The 10,095-nt window shown below is 39.9% G+C and overlaps 1 protein-coding gene across 1 annotated transcript in view; it reads left to right on the forward strand.

Annotated features, from left to right (window-relative positions):
* The window catches only part of LOC126198833 (uncharacterized), a 237,589-nt gene extending 231,159 nt beyond the window's left edge, over nucleotides 1-6,430 (forward strand). Inside the window, exon 7 of the mRNA XM_049935412.1 lies at nucleotides 5,978-6,430. Within this exon, the coding sequence (XP_049791369.1) occupies nucleotides 5,978-6,072 (95 nt within the window). The 3' untranslated portion in view covers nucleotides 6,073-6,430. The remainder of the gene's footprint in view (nucleotides 1-5,977) is intronic.
* Nucleotides 6,431-10,095: the final 3,665 nt, after the last annotated feature.

Genomic DNA, 10,095 nt, shown 5'->3' on the forward strand with positions numbered 1-10,095 from the left:
ACACTGAGGTGACAAAAATTATGGGATAGATACAAATATCGTGTCGAACTTCCTTTTGCCCAGCGTTACACAGCACCCCGACGTAGCATGGACTCAAAAATTCGTTGGAAGTCCCCCTCAGAAATAATAGCCATGCTGGCTCTATAGCTGTCCATAATTGCCGGCTGCTGTGGCCGAGTGATTCTAGGCGCTTCAGTGTGGAACCTCGCTGCTGCTACGGTCGCAGGTTCGAAACCTGCATCGGACGTGGATGTGTGTGATTTCCTTAGGTTAGTTAGGTTTAAGTAGTTCTAAGTAGGGGACTGATGACCTCAGATGTTAAGTCCAATAGTGCTTAGACCCATTTGAACCATTTGTCCATAATTTCGGAAGAGTTGCCGATGCAGGATTTTGTGCATCAACTGACGTCTCGATTGTGTCCCCTAAATGTTTGGCGAGGTTCATGTTGGGCAAACTGGGTGGCCAAATCATTTGCACAAATTGTCCAGAATGTTCTTCAAACCAATCTCGAGCAACTGTGGCCCAGTGGGCATGGCGCGCTGTCAACCATACAAATTCCATAGTTGTTTGGAAATTTGAAGTCCATGAATGACTGCTAATGGTCAACAAATAGCCCAACATAAACATTTCAAGTCACTGATCCGTTCAGTTGGACCAGGTTACTCAAAAAAAAAAAAAAAATGGCTCTGAGCACTATGGGACTCAACTGCTGTGGTCATAAGTCCCCTAGAACTTAGAACTACTTAAACCTAACTAACCTAAGGACAGCACACAACACCCAGCCATCACGAGGCAGAGAAAATCCCTGACCCCGCCGGGAATCGAACCCGGGAACCCGGGCGTGGGAAGCGAGAACGCTACCGCACGACCACGAGCTGCGGGCGGGCAGGTTACTCAGTCCATTCCATGCAAACGTGCTCCAAGTAGCCGAACACGACTATTTCTTGTCAGTTATCAGTTCAGTTGGACCAGAGAACCCAGTCCATTCCAAATAAACACAGTTCACACCATAACGGAGCCACCACCAGCTTGCACAGTGCCTTGTCGACAACTTTAGTCCATGGGTTCGTGAGATCTGTGCCACACAGTAATCTTACCATCAGCCCTTACCAACTGAAATCGAGACTAATATGGCCAGGCCACAATTTTCCAGTCGTCTGGGGTCCAACTGATATGGTCACGAGCCCAGGAGAGACGCTGTTAGCAAATAGGCGCTGTTAGCAAAGGTTCTCGCTTCGGTCGTCTGCTGCCATAGCCCATTAACGCCAGATTTTGCCACACTGTCCTAACGGATGAGTTCGTCACACGTCCCACAACGATTTATGCTGTTATTTCACGCAGTTTGCTTGTCTGTTAGCACTGACAACACACAAACGCCACTGCTCTTGGTCGTTAAGTGAGGGGCGTCGGCCACAGCGTTGTGTGTGGTGAAAGGTAATGTTTGAAATTTTGTATTCTCGGCACACTCTTTGACACAGGATATCGGAGTACCGAATGCCCTAACGATTTCCGAAATGGAATGTCCCATGCGCCTATCTCCAACTACCATCCCGCGTTCAAAGTCTGTTAATTCCCGTCGTGCAGACAGAATCACGTCGGAAACTTTTTCACGTGAATCACTCGAGTGCAAATGATAGCTCCACGAATGCACTGCCCTTTTATTCCTTGTGCACGCTATGCCACCGTCGTCTGTGTATGTGCGTATCGCTGTCCTATGACTGTCAAAATGGTTCAAATGGCTGTAAGTACTATGGGACTTAACATCTGAGGTCATCAGTCCCCTAGACTTAGAATTACTTAAACCTAACTAACCTAAGAACATCATACACATCCATGCCCGAGGCAGGATTCGAACCTGCGACCGTAGCAGTGGCCGGCTTATGACTTGTTACCTCAGTGCAGTAACAAAGCGCTCGAAGCACTTCACTTCTCACCTTGATTTCGGTTCTTCACTAAAGATAGTAACGGCATCACCACTGGAACAGGAACTGTGATTTAATTTATCTTCTTAAATTACTCCTGAAATTAAAGTTTCTATTTGCTTTTTTATGGACGCCACGTTCTGAGTAACCGAATTTTGAAAGTTAAATCAGTTCATTTAACTCGGAATAGTTATTCAAGTTAGTTTTTACTAAAGTTAACATTTGCTTTCAAGAACTAGAATGAAAGTGTCAAAATATTTATTGACTTTCTTTCAGTACTTTGACTGTTTTAGACATTCTGTTAAAGTTAATACTTATCATGTGAATAAAAATAATATACTCTAGAATCTTTCAGACAATGACATTATACAAATGAATTTTACGTAGCAAAGCCACCCATGAAAAATGCGCTATATTCTGTTTAAATTTATGAAAACACTACAACTATTGTTGCGGCTGTTACAGTCATCATCGTTACATATCAACGTAAGATTTAAGAAAAGAAAACTGATACGCGTTTTGAAATCAAACAGTAAAAGTCTGTATTTACAAGTGACAATATATTGAACAAAGCACACTTGATCACAGATCGAGTTGAATTACATCTGGCTCTCCTTTACAATAATGGCAATTAAATACTCTGTACCTTGCCTCGGTATGAGCAGTACAGTTGATGTGGTGTCAAAAACACTTCTGCAAATGCTTCACGCCTCTGATTGAAACGACGTGAGAATGGCGTCGCTAAGACTGCCCTTATTCAGTGTGCCTGAAGCAAAGTTGTGCAACTGCTGCATACCCATAACTGAACCTGGTAAGTCTTGCACAATAGTTACTAATTACTAGAGACGACTTTTTAATACAGAATTATTAATAAACGTCTGTCCGCCCCCGGTAGCTGAGTGGTCAGCGCGACAAAATGTCAATCCAAAGGGCCCGGGTTCGATTCCCGGCTGGGTCGGAGGTTTTCTCCGCTCCGGGACTGGGTGTTGTGTTGTCCTAATCATCATCATTTCATCCCCATCGACGCGCAAGTCGCCGAAGTGGCGTCAAATCGAAAGACTTGCACCAGGCGAACGGTCTACCCGACGGGAGGCCCTCGTTACACATTATTATTATTATAATAAACGTCTTCTCACAATACTTGTGCAGATGTTACCACAAAAACTATAGTCATGTGGAGAGCATCACAAAAGAAGACCTTTCACTGTAACTACAGTCGAGCTACCTCTGCTCTGCTCTGTCTGCCTGTAGTAAACTGTTTTTCACATAAAACGGAAAAAGACAAGGCCAGTCTCAACAATGTCCGCCACTCAGCCTACTTCGCCTTTACCCTATATGAAAGGTGTTCGCTATGAGTTGTAAAACTTCCATAGGCTGCTGTAGACTGTCATAAGTAAGCACAGTTTTCTTAGCCAGTTAAGATCGTAATCACGTTACCTGTTTGCATATCTATCAGGCATCACCTCATTTCAATCGTTTTGTTCACATATGTGATCAGTGTCTTACTACATTCCCCTAGAAATTGTCTAGAAACTGATTGAGGATATATACAGGGCCGCGTAACATACGGAACATTTTTGTTCTACATAGTTATCCTATCGTGTGTTACTTAAAAATAAACACTACTTATAGCAAAATTGAAATTGTCAACGTTTGATTCAGGTTTTATTCGAAAGTTGTTGATTTGTAACGTGAAGCAGAGGCTATTGTAGTGAAAATAAAAATTAAAAAACAAATTCATCACACTGCGTTAGAAAATGCAATTTCCTCAAAAAAGGTAAAATTAAAAAATGCAAAAACAAAACCAAATTAGACATCGCATCAATACTTCGTCGAGCTCGTGTAAAACATGCTTCTGTTATTCATAAACAGCTTTCGCACTTATCAATAATAACAAGAAACTCTTGCCCTGGATCTTGATGAACATTGTGTTGAGTACAAAGTAACAATAATTATGGAGATTTTCTTATACTTGTGCACGTAAACTATACTGGCATCAAAAGTAACTACTTTGATGGTATTAGATCGCAGAAACTACGCGGTCAAATAATTATCACTTATAAAATGCAAGTGATATTTTGTAAGGATATAAAATACACAGTGGAGTAATGCTGCACGATGTGCAGTTCTAATTACGAGCAAAACAAACAAAGAATCAAACAAAACAAATAGAAGTCGTCGGCTCCCATTCTCTTACACATTCATTTTCCTTTCTCTATCAACGCTTCCAATACTATCGGTAATCGTACCATTCACTACGTCATGTACTCACTATATAAAAGTATCCAACCATAGTTTTGGTAGAAGACAACTCTAGTGTCCACCAAACGGAAACGACAAGGGCAAAAGCTGGGCCTCCTCCAAACCTAATGGCTTTCTTCTTTCTTAAACATGTTTTTATATTTTTTGAAATAACGATCAATACCAAGTTAGGGGAACGGTCATGAAATTGACCAAAATGTTAATTTTCAATTTATTTTTGTTCATTAGTAGGAATCATGGACAATACGTTCCCAGAGTTTCAATAATGAAATCACATCTGAAATATCTAAAAAATAATTAGATGTGTGACGCGACCTTCCTGCAACCCCAACTTTCTGAAGCAACACTTCAGTACTAGCTCGATGAACAGCGATTCCGTAGATTACTTTCCATAAAACTTACATGGGATGCATCTAGAACGCTGTGATATGTATGCTCTTTGGTTTTATAGATCATCTGTGACTGCTCCGTATCTTAGAAAGAATAACAAATCAGCTGCTTTGGTTATGAAGAAGCAATTGTTGTTTGGCACATTATCATCTGCTGCAGTTGTCAGAATTGTTCTTGTATTTAATGACGGGAATGTACGGAGGATGTGTTAGAAAGAGTGGGCTTGAAGACAGGAAATTTCACTCAATACATCTTGAGAAAAATAGATTTACAGTGCCTGTCTGAAGCTGAAAAGTCAGTTAGAGACTGGGTAAATGAAAGAAGGCCGGAAACAAGAAACCAGTAAAGAAACTTTGAAGGATAAGAGAACCCTGAGCACAAATCTAGGGCCTTCTGAATATATGACATAAGAAAAAACTTTAGCGTGAACTTGAAATTGCCTTTCCTGAAAATTATGTTTTTTTAAAATTTGTGTACCTTTTTCTCAGAATCTATGAAGGATAGAATTATGGAATTTTGTTCACCTATTTCCTTAAACCCAGTAAATAATGTCTCAAGAGTAAATTTTGAAATTATGAGTGTTAACTGAGATATGGGGCACAGTGCCTGCGCCGGCAGGAGTGGCCGAGCGGTTCTAGGCGCTACAGTCTGGAACCACGCCACCACTACGCTCGCAGGTTCGAATCCTGCCTCGGGCATGGATGTGTGTGATGTCCTTAGGTTAGTTAGGTTTAAGTAGTTCTAAGTTCAATGGGACTGATGACCTCAGAAGGTCCCATAGTGCTCAGAGCCATTTCAACCATTTGAACAGTGCCTGTAAGTTTGGATGGATTTTATATTATAGTTAAAGAAGTATAATTAAATATTATTAAAATTCTTCTCTTAGATATATTCAAAAAATCTCATGAGAGAAGCTTGCTATATGCAAAGAGATCGAAAAGAGAAAATTTTGTAGAAATCTCTTCAACAGTTTCTGAGAATATATTATTTTTTTTTAAATAAAAATTTCAAATTTCATTAACAGAATGTAAATATATGTAATCCAAGGAACTTAACAGTAAATGTGTTAATTTCATGTAAAGCATGGTCCAAAATGTCATTGCTGTATGTTCAAAATCGTGGATTTCATGCATCTTTTAAATAGTCTCTCTTTTTCGTAATAAGGTGGAGCTCAGACCATAGGTAAATGATTTGTTTTATATTCTTAATTCTAGAACAATAACTTCATTGCGCATTTTTATTGTGATTAAACCTTTATAAAAATTAATAACTGAGGACGTCATATTTCAACAGCACACTTTGTAAATAGACAATAACACCGTTCTGTTGCAGGCCCACTCGTCAAAGTGAATGAAGACGAAAGGGGAGAGGGTCAGTGCGTAATGGTCGCTATGTGTTTTCAGGACTGGACGTGTACGGGATGCTGGTTGTCCACAGCTTCTACAGGCAGCTGTTGGACGAGAGAAAACCGTCGCCTCCCGTGCCCTTTGTGGGTTAGGCGTGCCTGCTTGCCTTCTCGTGGCGCTGCGCCAGCGCGTGGAACACACTGCTCGCGTTACCGGCAACCAGTGGACGAAAAATGGGGGATAAGAATCCTATCCAGTTACAACACGCTGACCAGAGCAAGGACTGAGAAGCTCGACGCGGAAATGCAAGGGTTAAGCATCATCCGAGAGAAGGCGCCTGTATTAGCTGATGCCTAAATTCTTTGCTTTTTATGTGCTTGTGTTGTCAATTATATACCTCGATGCTAACAGAAGTAGCTTGTTACTAATTTTCATTGTTTATTTATATACAGATGTATTCGCTCCTGTAGTATGAGAAAGTGAGTTGTTATTAAATGTAATTATAGCTGACCCTTGTGCATTTTACTTTGCACCTTACAGATTGGTTACCTGTGATCACTGAGGCGAGTTGATGGCAGCTGAAGGACACTGTGTTTCCAATCACGGTGGAAGTGCTGCCGGAATTTAAATTCGTATTTCCTTAGCCTATATGATGTTCTGTGTCGTTCCCTGGTGGAGATTTCGTCTAATGGCACGAATGTAGCCGCTGTGAATCTACGTTTCATTATTTGTCTAACTTTCCTACAAGGGTAATTAACAGTTGGTAGAATTGGTAAAATTCCTTAGCAAAGACACACAATCATTATATACAGTTAGGACTGTCGAAGTATTCCTATTTTAGACCTAAAGGCGAATAAGCGGTAGTTCTTTTTCGTGTGACTAGATCCGTCAAATTTATTGTTACCTAAAACTTATCCTTCTCTTATTAATACTGCTATAAATGTTGATTATTTGGAGTCAAAGCAACAACAGAGATAGTGAAGTCGACGAAGAAATCGTGTGGTAGCAATTTTTGTATTGTGGTAGGAGGAAGTGTCATGAAAAACATACTAAAAATCCGTACGGGTGGGGTGTGAGGATTGGGATGGGGTGGGGGTTAAAAGCTGACTTTTATATGTTTTCCTCGAACAACACGAAATCCGCGGATTCTAGGGAAAATATTTCCCAGTAAAATTTAAATTACGTTAAATTTTGAACATAAAAAATGTCCTATTCATTTTTTACTCTAGGATTAATCATTTCCGCATTGCAGGGTATAGGAAAGCCACAAATTATTGAAATTATTGTCCTAACAGTATAAAACCAATATTTGTCTTTAAATGAAATGGATTAAAAACAAATATTAAATGTATGCACCACCTACAAATGTAGTAGAGCCGTATTAAGTGATAAATTGTGTTTTGGGTGTGAAACAGAGTGACCAGGGCAGTAACTGAGGGTGGATATGCGAGGAAAGGTAAAGTACTGGATTGTGGTCGTGCGTTTCCGTCCTTCATTGGCCTGCAAGCTGAAGAGGGAACATGTGATTCCACACTCTCCACCCCACAACGTGCTCAGTTGGTATAGTGTGTCCGCAAAATGTAAAGCGAGCAGCGCTCGTCATTGGGGGAGAATGCTATCATACCGGTTGACTAAGTATCAGTTTCCCTGGCAGTGTAGCACAACGTGGAGAGATTTACGTAGATTCTGCCCATATGCGTTTCTTACTTTAGTATTCTAAGTAACTCGTATCTATATTCCATGTAGTGTTAACGCAAAGCATTTTGTGCAAAATAAACACTCCTCGGGCATATCCGCGGAGCGTGTGGCCACCGTCTCATAACTCATGACGCGCACTGTGGATGGCCTGTATAACTCAGTGAAACACCCTGTAATTGTTTCTTGTGATGTAGTGGGGTTGACAGAGAGAGGAAGCTCTTGCTCGACCTTCGCTTTGTACATATGAAAAAGAGAGATGTGCACGACCACAATCTGTCAAACTACCTTCCCTCGCACCTTTCCTTCAACCTCCCCCCCTTTCCCTCGTCCCAACCACCCTATTACACCACTAAATATTATACTGTCTACTAAATGTGTTGTGAATAGATTTATAAGAAAAGAAACAATTTAACTGCACGAACAGCGAAAATGTAGTAAGAGACATACTTTTTCTCCGTTCATCATTTTGTGGGAGCTGTCAGCGAGAAAAAGTTTCGTAAACTTATGAAATTATGTGTAAAGTTTGTTTCAAGATACTAAGTTTCATCATTCGCAAATACTGGATAGTGCCCATAATTGTTAGACATAATCCAACAAACAGTGCAAAAGTATGGAACAAACGCATTGAAGATTATGTAAGTATCATCAAGAAAAGCATTTTCACAAATACAATAATATTCAAAAGTCAAAGAGTAAATAGCTTTTCAAAGTAAATATTTTTCTGCAATTGCATAATATTCTTCAAATCAAAAGATATCTTGCACTACATACTTTCTAAAGTAGCCTGTGTTCGTCTTCAGGATTCAAGCTGTCTGCTTACCAAATTTCATCGAAATCGGTGCAACTGGTTATCAATAATTAATTTAAACAATTTAAAAAATGGTTCAAACGGCTCCGAGCACTATGGGACTTAACTGCTGAGGTCATCAGTCCCCTAGAACTCAGAACTACTTAAACCTAACTAAGCTAAGGACATCACACACATCCATGCCCGAGGCAGGATTCGAACCTGCGACTGTAGCGGTCGCACGGTTACAGACTGTAGCGCCTAGAACCACTAGGCCACCCCAGCCGGCTAAACAATTTAAACATCATGCTCACGTGCTCAGTGCTTATAACGTCATATATCCTAAACTATACGTTTATTTATTTATTTACATGTTAAGTTTCGTAGGACCAAATTGAGGAGCAAATCTCCAAGGTCATGGAACGTATCAGTACATGAAATTACAACATAAAAGTAATAACAGATAAAATAAAATGGTTATGCACCTGAAAAAAGTCAGGCCAAAAGTTTAAGTAAACGCAGTCAACAATACAAGAATCAGCTTAATTTCTCAAGGAACCCCTCGACAAGATCGAAGGAGTAACCCATAAGTAAAGTCTTCAGTTTCCATTTGAAAGCACGTGGATTACTGCTAAGATTTTTGAATTCTAGTGGTAGCTTATTCAAAATGGATGCAGCAGTATACTTCACACCTCTCTGCACAAGAGTGAAGGAAGTCGATCCAAATGCAGGTTTGATTTCTGCCTAGTATTAACTGACTGAAAGCTGCCTATTCTTAGGAATAAGCTAATATTGTTAACAAGAAATGGCAGTAAAGAATATATATATTGAGAGGCCACTGTCAGAATCGTGAACAGGTAGAGGGGTCGAAAAGAGGTTCGTGAACTTATAACACTTATTGCCTGTACCAAAAATATCCTTTTAGAATGGGAAGAGTTACCCCAAAACGTAATACCATATGACATAAGTGAATGAAAATAAGTAAAGTACACTAATTTTCGTGTATAACGATCACTTGCTTCAGATACCGTTCGAACACTAAAAATGGCAGAATTAAGTCTTTAAATAAGATCATGAACATGGGCTTTCCACGACAGTTTATTATCTATCTGAACACCTAGAAATTTCAACTGTACAATTTCAATAATCATATGCTCATTCTGTGAAAATTAAAACGTCGGGTTTTGTTGAATTGTATGTTAGAAACTGTAAAAAATGAGGCTTATTGTGATTTAGCGCTAGTTTCTTTTCTACAAGCCAAGAACTTATGTCATGAACTGCACTATTTGAAACTGAGCCAGTGTTGCACACAACATATTTTATTACCAAACTAGTGTCATCAGCAAACAGGGTTACCCATAATACTAGAGGGCATATCATTTATATACATAAGGAACAGGAGTGGTCCCAACACTGATCCCTGGGGCACCCCCCACTTGACTGTACCCCACTCAGACCGCACATCACAGCCATTCTCATCACTGTGAATAATGACCTTTTGTTGTCTGTTGCTGAAATGATCAACACAATCAAACGCCTTAGTTATATCAAACAATACGCCTAGCGTTCGAAACCTTTTGTTTGGCCCATCCAGTACCTTACAGACATAATTTTGCAGGTACAGTCAATGGTACATGTAAACATTGTCTGCAAAAAGTGTCGCGATTACAATTTGTAGTAAAGTAATAAT

Source organism: Schistocerca nitens, chromosome 8, assembly GCF_023898315.1.
Source record: "Schistocerca nitens isolate TAMUIC-IGC-003100 chromosome 8, iqSchNite1.1, whole genome shotgun sequence".
Taxonomy (NCBI): Eukaryota; Metazoa; Arthropoda; class Insecta; order Orthoptera; family Acrididae; genus Schistocerca; species Schistocerca nitens.